This window comes from Mauremys mutica, chromosome 18 (assembly GCF_020497125.1).
Source record: "Mauremys mutica isolate MM-2020 ecotype Southern chromosome 18, ASM2049712v1, whole genome shotgun sequence".
NCBI lineage: Eukaryota > Metazoa > Chordata > Testudines > Geoemydidae > Mauremys > Mauremys mutica.
The window spans coordinates 6,109,682-6,123,080 of record NC_059089.1 but is presented as its reverse complement, the minus strand read 5'-3'; the positions used below and the strand labels follow the sequence as shown (position 1 = coordinate 6,123,080).

The 13,399-nt window shown below is 49.8% G+C and overlaps 1 protein-coding gene across 8 annotated transcripts in view; it reads right to left on the bottom strand.

Annotated features, from left to right (window-relative positions):
- Positions 1-13,399, bottom strand: part of EXD3 (exonuclease 3'-5' domain containing 3) — a 614,390-nt gene that overhangs the window by 14,394 nt on the left and 586,597 nt on the right. For all 8 annotated transcript variants that reach the window (XM_044992564.1, XM_044992566.1, XM_044992568.1 and 5 more), the window contains one exon: positions 6,150-6,243. In XM_044992564.1, the coding sequence (XP_044848499.1) occupies positions 6,150-6,243 (94 nt within the window). The remainder of the gene's footprint in view (positions 1-6,149; positions 6,244-13,399) is intronic.

Sequence of the window (13,399 nt, the reverse complement as noted above, 5' to 3'; positions counted from 1 at the left end):
GGGATTTATTCCCAGCTCTGCTGCTACATGGAGCAAAATCTGGGCGGAACGGAAGGCTCAGTAGCATCAGCTTGAGCCTGGCTCAGTGCAGGAATCGCAATCTTGACCTGCAGCATCCTCTGCTAGTCCAGTCCTGGGCCTCCACATCACCTCAATCTTGAGATGAACTATCCCTGTTTGTCTAATGTCAGAGCGCCACAGCCTCTGCCAACACCCCTCGGTACTGTCACACAACACCCCCAGATATTCCAGCCCGGGCTGCCCTGAGTTCTGTCAATGCCTGCCAGTCCTGACCTACAACTCCCCACCCCTCTGCCTGCCATGCCGCCCCCGGCTATTCCACATCTGGACAACCCTTCAGCAAAGACTCCCACCCCAGCCAAAGCAACTATGGCACAATATACAGGCGAGGTGGAAAAACACCCACTGCAGATGAGGACGAGGTCACCAAGCTTGTTTTGCTACTGACCTAGAGAGGATTGGAACCCGTTAGGAATGAATGCCAAGTAGATGAACCCATTATGAATCCCCGGGCCGAGAGCCTTAGCCACGATCTTCCATTTCCCGTTGGGGTCACCATCACTGGTAGAGGAGAAGAGCCATGTTCTGCCACCTCCTCCTCCTCCCCCTGCAATCTCAGCCACCAGAATGAGGCCCCACAATGCACTGACTTCTCTCTCTGGGGCACACCCGTCAGAGGATGACAGCACCTTATGCAGCAGCCGCAGGGCGGATGCGGTAGCTCAGAGGACAGCCATCCCCAGCTGGGCCAACCATGGCAGTACAGTCAGATTTGTCACATGGCAGCCCTCTTCACTGGGCAGCAGGCGAGAGTCACACCCCTCTAGTGGGAGAGGCAGAAACCCAATTGCTGCTGAAAAGGTTGTTCTATTACAGCTGGTTGAGCTTGGGGGGCACAGATGAGTCTCTCAGAAAGGTCTGACCTATTTCCCTTCCATGGGCTTTCAGTGAAGCTGTGAGGAAGAGGGCAGTGGAGATCCAGTCAAAATGCAACAGAGTAAGTTATTATTGTTACAAGTGCTCTGCAGTTTGCTTACACTAGTGCATCACATAGATTCAGAACTTCATAGATTCCCAGGCCAGAAGGGATCATCTAGTCTGATCCCCTGCATAGCATAGGCCACAGAACATCCCCAAAACAATTCACTGTGAACTAGAGCAGCTCTTTTAGAAAAACAGCCAATCTTGCTACAGCGATGCAGAATCCACCATGACTCTGGGTAAGTGGTTCCAATGGTTAATTGCAGCTTCAACATGCTTTACAAGTCCTGGCTCACTGCACCTCCAGCCCCCTGTGAGGCAGGCCAGTATTATTCCCATTTTTCAGATAAGGAAACTGAGGCACAGAGCAATCAAGTGATTGACCTAAGGGTAGCCAGCATCAGAGCTGGAATCTGCAGCTGGTTCCAGATTCCCAATCCCGTAGCTAAGCCACTTGACCACACATCTCATATAAGCAACTGCAAATCCTGAATGTGGCAACGTCTTGTGATGAAGATTGTAATGCAAGTTGGAAACACTGCACACCAGCTATCAGCTAAGACAATAATTCTGCACACAACATCCCCAAATATTTGCACTCTGTTCTCAGATCTAGGATACCCGATCTGCATGCTATGAAACAGCTGTGAGCTTGACATCCAACACGTCAGCAACACATCCATCCCAGAGTGCCCATAGCCTGGCTCTGCACGGCTTTGCAATCAGGAATAGGGCATCCCAAGGTAACCGTCTGGTCCCTCTCATATGTCCTAGCTTGATATATCTGATCCTCCACCGTTCTCTAGCTTGGAATGGCAAAAGGAGCCCTAGACTGCTTAGGAAAATCACAGGTGCAGTACGGAAAACGGACTCCCATTTGAAGGCCAGACAGGATCTGCTGATCATCTAGTCTGACCAACTACACAACTTAGGGCCTAGAATTTCTCCCATCAAATCCTTTATCAAGGCCAGAACTCCTGCTGGAGCTAGAGCATGTTTTTAAAGGAAGAAGAAGATCAAAGGCCATGAAAAGATGCTACTGGGAGGCAGAACAAGGCTGGCTGTTTGTATTTGCTCCTGATTTGTTGTGAAGCCATTACCAGAGCTTGCAGAATGAAGACAGTCAGACATGAATGTTTCTAAGTGCATGGCATAGATGGGACACAGCCCAGGCATGTCTACAAAAGTCGGCAAAAATAGTGACAATTTTTCACAAAAAATTTCAAATTTTTAATCTAAAGTGCCCAAGCATGGCCTGTGTCTGGGTTCTCACATTGTCTGATTTCTCCTGCTACAGCCCTACTAAAATATCAACGACCAGAGCTGGCCCCATTACAGTGAGACTAGGCAAGTAATATTTTTGATGTTCCCTGGCCTGGTTAGAATGACCTATGTGATGGTCTCCCACTCCACACTGTGGCTGAAACAAGGCTGTCAGCTGATGGCATGTCAGAGCCCAGGCTCCGCTTTAGTGTCCCTGGAAACGTGGTGACCTAGGTGCGGACATGTGTTGCCTGGCCCAAGTTGCCCCATTAAGGACCACGTTCCATCCCATGTAATTTTTAGGTATCTTATCATTTCAGTCTTGTTTTTGCAAAATCATTTTTGCAGCAGAATCCTCCCCAGTGACATTCTTGGGGTTCATAGCGATGGGGTGGGGTGCAGCACAAAACTAAGGGAAGGCACAGCTCCGTGAGCCTGTGACACCAACTCACAAACCCAAAACTGACTTGCTCATTGTTTCCCCTGTGTCATGGGTGCATAAACCACCCCTGGGAAAGCTGTGGGGACCACCATGCTGGGAATTCCATCTGAGGCAGTTCTGTCTGGGCTTGTGAGCAATTTCTGGAAAATCTGGATAAACCCTAAACCGACTGGATTGGAAAATGTGCCCAAACCTTGGGAAACCTGTACAAAGCCCAAGGTAAAAATTCAAATGAGTTATTATACAATGATTAATCGTCCATTAATAACACACAAGCCTGGCCATAAAAAGGAATGGAAACAAGTCAAACAGAACGGCACAGAAAAATACCTTCCTCGAGACGTATCCAACATGGCAAGCACCAAGAGGTTCTTGTCATTCACCGCCAGGACCTCCCCCAAAAGTGATCAGCCTTAGCAAATGGCCTTTTGCAACTTCAGGCCCATCTGGGTGCAGAGGACCAAAACCGTGCTAGCTGCAGCCTTCAGTTGCATTTCAGTCCCTCGGGCATGGTCTCCATCCATATGTGACTCACACAGATAGTTGCTTTGGCATCACATACTCCATTATCTCACTGTTCAGTCCCATAGCTGAAAACATCTGAGGAGACAGTCCCCAGCCTTGCTTGGAGAGACTGGACGGGATGCATGGGTTATTGTGGAGACACTGGAGATCATTCTCCTTCCAAGTAACTGTGGGATGCAAAGGGATGGAGTGGCTGCTTTGTGCTGCACTGTCAGCATAATCTGGCTACAACCAAAACCCAAGAAATATTGCCCCAGTGCAAAGGTGACTTTGCAGTGACACAGAGCTAATGCCGCATGCCCTCTCTGGTCCTAAAATCTATGAATCAAGCTTCCCCTAAAATCTCTCAGCCAGAATTGCTGGCATGTGATTCAGATTGTTGGCTTAGCAAAGTGAGGTCCTATGCTCAACTCAGTGGCCTTTCTCTGCCTGCCTACCTGCCTGTCCGGATGTAATGCAATAACTTTTGGACACAGCATCTGATCAGCTCCAAAATTTCAGGCATGTTCTAGGCATAGGTGCTGGAACTAGGGTGCTGAGGGTGCTCTCGCATCCTCTGGCTTGAAGTGGTTTCCATTGTATTCAGGGTTTACAGTTTGGTTCCATGGCTCTCAGCACCCTCACTCTACAATTTGTTCCAGCACCTCTGGTTCTAGGAATCACTGCGCAGAACCTATCGATTGCAATAAAAAACAGAAAAGCAGATCTCCCAGACAGAAAAAAATAAAATAAGAATGGAAAGAAGGGGGGGCACAGTACGGGGGAGGGGAACCTGGGGGACACACAGAGCCCCTGGTACCTGGAACACACACAGAGCTCTGGCATGGGGAGGAATGGGGGCCCCAGGCATGAGGGGAGAGCGAATGGGGGGCACACACAAAGTGGTTGCAGGGAGTCCCTGAAAGAGGGGGAAGGGAAGGGAGGACACAGGGAGTTGGGGCGGGGGAGAACGGGGGAATGCAGTAAGCCCCAGGTGTGTGCAATGAGCTCAGCTGGCAGAAGCAATGACGTGCGAGACTCTCTAGTCACATCCCATTCCCTGTGCGTTGTGCTCTGGGGAGAAAGGGGCACCTATCACAGCATTTCTGCTTTCCCATCCAGGACTCTGAAACGGGCTGCACAGGCTGGGCCAGTCTTGGGCTACCGTGGAACAGGAACAGCTCTCAGCACGGAAAGCTCTGATAGGACAATTCCCCCCAGCCAGGCACAGTACTGGGAATGACAGTCACACATCTACTGCATCTTCCCTTCAGCCCAAAGGTCCTTGCACTTAATCAATAGTAAATCCTTTGCATTTATAGCGCTCCAAATGGTTCACAAAGTACAGGAATGATCATTGTCTACACACTACACAGACAGGGAAACTGAGGGAAGGCCAGGTTAAGTGGCTTGCTTAAGGTTATGCTGCAGGTCAGTGGCAGATCCAGCAATGGACTCAGATCTCCAGACTACTATTCCAGTGCACTGCCCACTGGACAACACTGCCTCTCGTCACAAACTGCCTCTATGTCACTCACTGAAATGCTGCCACAACTGGGGTGAAGCATGGCAGCTGTAGCCAACACCATACCAGAGCAGACTCAGACAGAAAATGAAGAATACCTCCCCACCATGTCTCTAAGGGCAGTTCTAGTTAGACCGTAATCACTCCAGCTGCAATCTGACCCAGTTTAAGAGTAGCCATGGAGGCAGCATATGGGGCATTAGAGACACTAGCAATGAGAAGCCACTTTGCAGCCTGTGGTTGACACAGTTTGCAGAGAGTTAGATGGGGAAGTCCTTAGACTGTAACTAATGCACCTACGGGAAATCACTACACCCAGCGTTCAAAACAGCCCTCTCCACCCAGAGGACGAATTCTTCTAAATCATAGTGCAAAGGCAAAGAATCAGCGTGGCTGGACTACTAGAGCTGTGCTTAGAGGTCCTGGAGTTTTGCTGATCAGGATCTTTGTTTGCAAGCTCAGAAGGGCCTTGTCTATGGTGCAAGTCCATGGCAAACCTACACCAGGTCTGGAAATGCTCTTTGCTGGCTGAGCCTGATTCCCTGGCACCCCGCACCCTGTGCAGTCAGGTACACCAGCACAAAGGGGGGTGAAAGACTCTGAGTCTGATCTGGTAAAGTTTTACATGCTGCACCACAAGGTGCAGACTGGAGAATCAGACCCTTCCTGTCTACAAAGGGCTAGAATATTGTCTGTCTGGGCTGGGTTTTTCCAAAGGGGGAGCTAGCCCCCCAACTCCCATTGGCTTTGAGTTGGGTGCCTAACTCCCAGCTGTAGTTCTTGGTGCAACATTTATATTTTATGGAGCTGCAATCTCAGTAAAAAGAATCTGGAAATGAGTCCTTCAATTAAAAAGGCCACACAAATAACAATGGGCTTTAGGAGCGGCTACTGCTACTATCTTCACAATACTCAGCTGCATGGAAATTACTGGGGAGAAGAGATGATCGAGGAATTGCAACATAGTGTTGACTTCACCTATTGCACCTCTGTACTTGAACACTGTCTACACACCAATACGATTGTGTGGGTCTAAATCCTTGTAACTTATTTTTGCACTGAAGTCAAATGACCAACAAATCACACACACAAAAAAGCTGCTATAAAATGTCCGCTTTAAGCACAATCATCATCCCTGTTATTAGGGCTGGGCTCTCAGCTGGTGTGTACTGACATCAGTGCCCTGCATCTGATGGAGCTACACTGATTTACCCCACCCGAGGAACTGGCCCACAGAGCCTCAGGTGGCTGAGATGTTTTACAAATTAGGAGTTGGTCCTTGGGCTATTGTAAATCCTGCCGACAGAGTGCAAAGGTGCTCCCAGTGCAGGAATACAGTCCACTCACCGGCTCAGGCAGGAACGCAACCCCCTGGCCAGGCTGCATTAACCTGTTAGGTGCCCACTCAGTTACCTGCATTATCTTCCTCTGTTAAGAGTCCACTGAGCTGCATCAGTTGCTTCATTTGGTCTTTGGAGATCTTCAAGTATTTGTCACAATTACACAACTGGCAAAAGGAAGAGAGAGGAAGATTAGCAAGAGGGTGGTAGCTGAGTCCTCTGCCGCTCTGCAGCACCTTCTGTCCAAGGATCTCACTGCATTTTGCAAACCAATGAATTCAGCCTCACAATGGCCCTCTGAGGTTGGTCAGCATCATCAGCATGTTACATCTGGGGACACTGAGGCACGGGGTCACAGACTGAGGCTGTGCCAGCACTAGGGTAGGACACAGATCTCTGGAGTCCCAGACTTTGACCCTCCTTCCTGTAGTAGAGGGCAATAGGGAAACCCACAAGAGAGTTACGAGATCGGGGGGAAAAAGCAACACCCCACCCCAACAATTGCTGCTCACACTGGCTATGCAGCCAGGGTGACACTCCCAGCCTGCTGCCCGGGTCACCGGGCTGCCACACACTCCTACAGTGACACTGCATCCCCAGACCAGCGTCAGCCACAGAGATGAGCTGTGCCCTGTGCCAGGCCTGCAGCAACATGCTGCCTGTGCTCACTTTGGGTTCTGCCATGGCATCCGCAGCCAGCTGGCTAGGTGGAATGTGAACTCTTAACCCTTCTCACAGGGCAGCCCCAGCCCAGGGATTTCAAGGGATCTGTTCAGGCTTCCCCAGATGCCAGCCAGCTCCAAGAGAAGAGTGGGGTGTCTGTGTGGGTCTGGAGGGAGGTAGCTGGGGGAGGCACTCTGCCCCAGCTAGTCACTTCCAGCTTCTGATCCACTCCTTGGCAAACCCAGTTTATAGCCTGAACTCTGGGTCAAAGTCTCAAGAGAAAAACTAGCTGCCCAGCTTTATTGTGTAACGCTCCCATAAAGAATAATGGACTGAGATGCCCATTAAGAGCCCATAACTTAACATGGCAAATCCAGCAGTGCTCTCTAGGAATCTCCATCCTGCCCCCCAAGAAATGAACGCCTTCACCCTTTCATGGCTAGCCAACTCCAGCCCCGCTCAGCACTGGGAGGACAGACACCTGCTGCTTCGTACCCTGGGGTAAGCTCGCGCAGCTGGGACCTGGATGCTTCCATAAAGCACCAGAAGCTGAGACTGTCTGTAACTGTCAGCAGGACCCCAAGAGCCTGAGTTACAGCTTTGAAACTCAATCTTTGGCTCTCCCTATTTGCATAAATAGGCACAGAACTGAAAAGCTTGCTGAGGTAATGAGCTTTCTGAATGGGGCACCGTTGCCTTGCAAATCACTCCTCTGGGACAGATTTTACTTATCACGAGTAACACACATGGACCTACATTCTCCAAAATGACTAGTGATTTAGGGGTCCCAATCTGAGCCATCTTAAAGGGGCCTGGTTTTCAGAAAGCACTGAGCACTGTGAAAATCAGACCCCTTCCTAGCGTGCCGGGGTTGGGCCTCAGGAAGTGAACACCACCGGGTCCCTCTGCCAAGACTCCTAGCACTGACACTGGAGGAAAAAATATTTCTCTCTCTTTTCCAGTAGGATGCGACTACAGGTAAAAATCCTGGCACAAGTGAAGTCAATGCTCAATCTCCCACTGACCTCAATGGGGCGTGGATTTCGCCCAGGGCCTTCAGTGGCGCTCTGTCGCATCAGCTTCACTGTTCTCCCTTGTACTGGCAGTTAGTGTAGGTCTTCCACACAGCAAAACGGGGAGAGAGAATCTATTTAAAACTCAGGACGATGTGACTAATGCCACAAAAATGTACAGGGGGACTCGGGTGTGATTCCCCAAGTGACCTGTAACTCACTAAAAATCCCCACAGGACTAGGCTTCAGGTCGACCAGTCCCTTGAAAGAGCTGCAGCCAAGGCAAGTGATTAGAATGGTGCATGTCTTTTAAATGCAGCGAGTTACCTGCAGGGGCGGCTCTATGTTCTTTGCCACCCCAAGCATGGCAGTCAGGCGGCGTTTCTGTGGGTGATCTGCCGGTCCTGCGTCTTCAGCGAAGCCGCAGGACCGGCGGACCTCCTGCAGGCATGCTGCCAAGGGCAGCCTGACTCCCACCCTCACGGCGACTGGCACGCCGCCCCCCATGCTTGCCGCCCCAGGCACAAGCTTGCTGTGTTGGTGCCTGGAGCCGCCCCTGGTTACCTGGTTGGGGTCTGATCCAAAGTCTACTGTAGGAAGTGAGAGTCTCACTGACTTCAAAGGGCTTTGGATCTTTTGATATGTTAGTGGAGCACTAACTGGATGTGGCAGAGAGGTCACAGCCGGGGGCTATGGTTCCCCTTCCCCATAAGTGGGAGAATCAGAGAGGAAAGTGGGACAACTATTGGTTAGAAAAAAATATACAACCACAAGCAGGGAGGGATGGGGCAGAGCTGTCCCCAGTCTGGGCAATAACTTGGCAGTCAGGCACTCCAAGAAATGACTGCAAATGACGCAGCCTGTAAAAGGTCTCTGCCTTCTGCTCTCTGAAGCTGCACCTCAAGCAAAGCCTGAGACAGTGGGTAACACGGAAAGCCCCAGAGACGGCCATGCAATCGGAGATGAAAACTCTTCAGAGAACTCACTTTCCACGCACTGTGGCAAATGCTTTGAGTTCTCTGATCAGCCACTTCCTTCCAGCCCTGCATGGCTGTTTTGCAGAGTACAAGGTGCCCTGAATGCAGTGACATCAATTTCCCCCATCCCCTCCTCCGTGCATGGAATCCAGCAGCGACCAAAACCTTTGCAAAGGAAGGAGAATGCCCCCAGGGTTGCTGGCCCATTGAACTGTGCTGTACAGGGAGGGCTGGAAGGAAGTCTCCCCTCAGACCTTGCTTATGCCCTTCAGCTGGAAAGCTGATTAGGTTATAATTTTAAGGCCAGATTCTGGGATTCTCCCTGGGTGGGGGAGAGAGGAAGCAGGGAGCTCCCTTGCACACCTGGTCCGTGACAAAGCTCTCACTGACTAACCCCAAGTGAGTGCACTGGGGAAGTCAGATGCCCCAAAGGGGGTGTGGCTGAGTAAGGATGGCGCCAGGGCCACACCCCTTTCTGCACCAGCTAGTGGCTCAAAAAGGAGTGTGGGAACCACACCCCTGTGCCCTGGAGGCCTGGTGCAGGGAGCCTCCCACCCACTGCCAGTGTTGGGGGCTCCCCAAACCTCTCCCTACCGTGGCAGTGACTCTAGACCATGATAATGGCCTTGGTTTGCAAAGCTACCCAGGGTATTATCCACTGAACCCAGAGCTGTGGGAAGGGAAGAGTGCAGCCCCAGACTGCTCCTTGGGGATAACCACACAGCAGCCGGACAGGCAAGCGCTCTGCAGACTTGAGGCCTTGTATGGACTCCAACGCACACAACCTGCCAGTGCCCTGCAGCTTCCTCTCTTGTGGGCAGGCTCAGACAATGCCGTCAGCCAGTGGTCACAGGGCCTGAGAGAGCAGCACATGGACGACCTAGGCATAGCCTGGGGAGCTGAGGTGATGCGGCAGGAAGAGGAGCTCACTTTGAGGAGCTTGCAGGGGTATTAACCTGTCCAGCCATCAGAGGTCTCTGCCCTCCAGCCAGCCAGGTAGTGGACAGCCTTGGACTCAGCACTGATCTGCGACTCTCAGATTACAACAGTGTTATGAAATGCTGGCTTCCCATTCTGCCTGGTCCCCTCTTCTCAGGCAGGGCCTGACCACCCTTCAATACCTCCAAGCCAGCCTACAACAGCCTACAACTCTGCCTGGCATGAAGGCAAAGGCCACAGAGGAATGACAGCTTACAGAGCCCAGCGAATCCTGTCTCCTACACAACAAGGGCAGAGGAGGGCACATCACCACAGTGCTTAACCCACGGCTCTAGTTCCTCATTCAACACTTGCTCACAATCTAGGACCTGCTCCTGACATTTAAGGCCTTCAATGGACTCAGGCCTAGCTACAACCGGAGATGGGAGGGGCCAGGGAAAAACAGAAACTTGGGAGGAGGCGGGGGGACATTTTTTCCCTGTTTTTTTCAGAGGCCTAGTATGGAAGAACTGGACATTTTGAGACAAATGTAAAAGAAGCTGTTATATAAAATATTTTCTCTCAGAATGAGCAGGGAAAGGACTTTTAGAGTAATGTTGAAAACAATGTTCCTGCTGCCCTTCTAATGCTTCCTAACACTGGTAAGTATTGAAAATGAATACGTTAGGAATTACAGTATTAGAAATAAAGAAAGTTTAGTTTTGATAAGCAAGTAACTACTGCAGATATTTCAATCTTCCCCAGAATTTGGGGGGGGGAGTTCTGAAAACCCCCAGAAACACACATTTCTTTTCTATGCCTTCAAAATTTTCTGAAATTTTACATCCCTAGTAATAGCACCTCAGAGACTGCTGCTTCATCTGTGACCCAACTGCTCTCCAGGGGGCTCTGCAGATGATACGGTTTGTGGGGCAGGATATTCTCAGGGAAAGGCCCTCAGCTGTGGAACTTCACACCAATGGAAATCAGATTGGACTCGAACCAGACTCCACTTACACTCCGTGTAAGACCTCCCTTTTCACGCAGCCTGATCCCAACAACTAGGGCTGGCTTGGCAATGAGGATGGAGAAAGGAGACAGAAGAATCATAGAATCATAGAATCTCAGGGTTGGAAGGAACCTCAGGAGGTCATCTAGTCCAACCCCCTGCTCAAAGCAGGACCAAACCCAACTAAATCATCCCAGCCAGGGCTTTGTCAAGCCTGACCTTAAAAACCTCTAAGGAAGGAGATTCCACCACCTCCCTAGGTAACCCATTCCAGTTCTTCACCACCCTACTAGTGAAAAAGTTTTTCCTAATATCCAGCCTAAACCTCCCCCTCTGCAACTTGAGACCATTACTCCTTGTTCTGTCATCTTCTACCACTGAGAACAGTCTAGATCCATCCTCTTTGGAACCCCCTTTCAGGTAGTTGAAAACAGCTATCAAATCCCCCCTCATTCTTCTCTTCTGCAGACTAAACAATCCCAGTTCCCTCAGCCTCTCCTCATAAGTCATGTGCTCCAGCCCCCTAATCATTTTTGTTGCCCTCCACTGGACTCTCTCCAATTTATCCACATCCTTCTTGTAGTGTGGGGCCCAAAACTGGACACAGTACTCCAAATGAGGCCTCACCAGTGCTGAGTAGAGGGGAATGATCACATCCCTTGATCTGCTGGAAATGCCCCTACTTATACAACCCAAAATGCCATTAGCCTTCTTGGCAACAAGGGCACACTGTTGACTCATATTCAGCTTTTCGTCCACCGTAACCCCTAGGTCCTTTTCTGCAGAACTGCTGCCCAGCCATTCGGTCCCTAGTCTGTAGCAGTGCATGGGATTCTTCCGTCCTAAGTGCAGGACTCTGCACTTGTCCTTGTTGAACCTCATCATATTTCTTTTGGCCCAATCCTCTAATTTGTCTAGGTCCCTCTGTATCCTAGCCCTACCCTCCAGCGTATCAACCACTTCTCCCAGTTTAGTGTCATCTGCAAACTTGCTACGGGTGCAGTCCACACCATCCTCCAGATCGTTAATGAAGATATTGAATAAAACCGGCCCCAGCACCGACCCTTGGGGCACTCTACTTGATACCGGCTGCCAACTAGACATGGAACCATTGATCACTACCCGTTGAGCCCGACCATCTAGCCAGTTTTCTATCCACCTTACCGTCCATTCATCCAGCCCATACTTCTTTAACTTGCTGGCAAGCGAAGCGAAAGAAGGAAATCTAAGTAATGACACCTGATTCCGAGAGCACAGGGGAGAAAAGAGACCTATGCAGGCTAGTGTCACTAAGTATTCAGAGCCTACATACAGTACTTCATTAGCGAGAGAGTGAGATAGAAACATGGTGATGATAGACAGACAGACAGACAGACTTAATGGCCTCCTCCCCTCCTAAGTACAGTTCTAAATCAACAATTCCAGGATCACTTTTTGATGCCACACGATTTGCAAGCTGTCAGCACACATGGGAAGAGGGACCCTGCAATTTGATTCCTCATTTCTTGTTATATGCTCTGTATTAAAACATGAGGCTTCCCAATTGTTCCAGTTCTCAGATGCTGCAGAACAAGCAGCTTTCATTCCTTTCCCAAGCATTCATTTCCCTGAAAACCTGCACAGGCTCGTTGCTTTTGGGGTTGGGTTTTTTTGGTTCTTTTTTTGGACGTTTTCATGGAATGGATCTGGTGCAGTGGATGGTGCCCAAGTGACTGTCCACAGCAGTAGGAACACAAATGGTCAGACGTGACCCAGAGCTCCTGCCGCAGTCTGAGAAACACACAGCCCAGGGAGGGAGTGGTGCCGTTGCAGCTGGTTGGAAAAGGGCAAAAATGCTTTGCAAAAAATTTAAGGAAACATTTTCAAATTCACCTAAATGATGTAGGAGCCTGAGCCCCATTTTCCAATGTTACCTAAACCCCACAGATTTTCAGTGGCACTTAGGCTCCAAATGCCCATAGCACTTTTGAAAATGGTGCTTTGGCTCCTAGGTCATTTAGACCCAGATCCTCAAAGGTATTTATGCTCCTAACATCTATGGATTTCACTGGGCCAATCTGGGCCATAGGCACTTTGGAAATGTTACCCTTAATCAATATTTCTCTGTCTTTTCTTTCTTGACATTTCAAGAAATGTTGGCCAACTCAGGCACCAGCAAATGCATGGGGAGCGTGAGAGCTGAGTGTGCTCATGATTACCAACAGGAGCAAAATCTAGGTCCAGCTCTGGGCCAGGTGAGAAATGCCTGCAAGTCTCCCATTCCAAGGAACCAGGTCTGCCCACTGAAAACAAACATTTCTCCTTCACTCTTTTTTTAAAAGACTCAACCAATGAAAAAGTGACACCGAATGCGCTCTTCCGAAACACCAGGAACTCAGGGGGGAACCTGGTTGGGAGAACCAGAATTCTCAGAGAAGCCAGGTCTGCACTATGAAGAATCACGAGGGAGGAGGCACTTCTGATTTCCCAAGGAACAAAACATAAGGCAGAGTTAAATTATAACTTCAGGAGGTTATCGGATCTGATCTTCTCAGGGTTTAACTGTCTTGAGTAAACACAGACCTTAACTTTCATGATTGTCTTACTTTTCATTTGCGTGCCACTCCTGCATTTTAACAGCATCTCTTCAAGGTGTAACCATGCTAGGGCTTAGACAGAAACTCAGAAATGCTTCTGCACAACTTGCAGGTGAGGTTGAGATGGGACCAATTTACTGAAATGCCCTGAAAAATGTTTGGGGAAA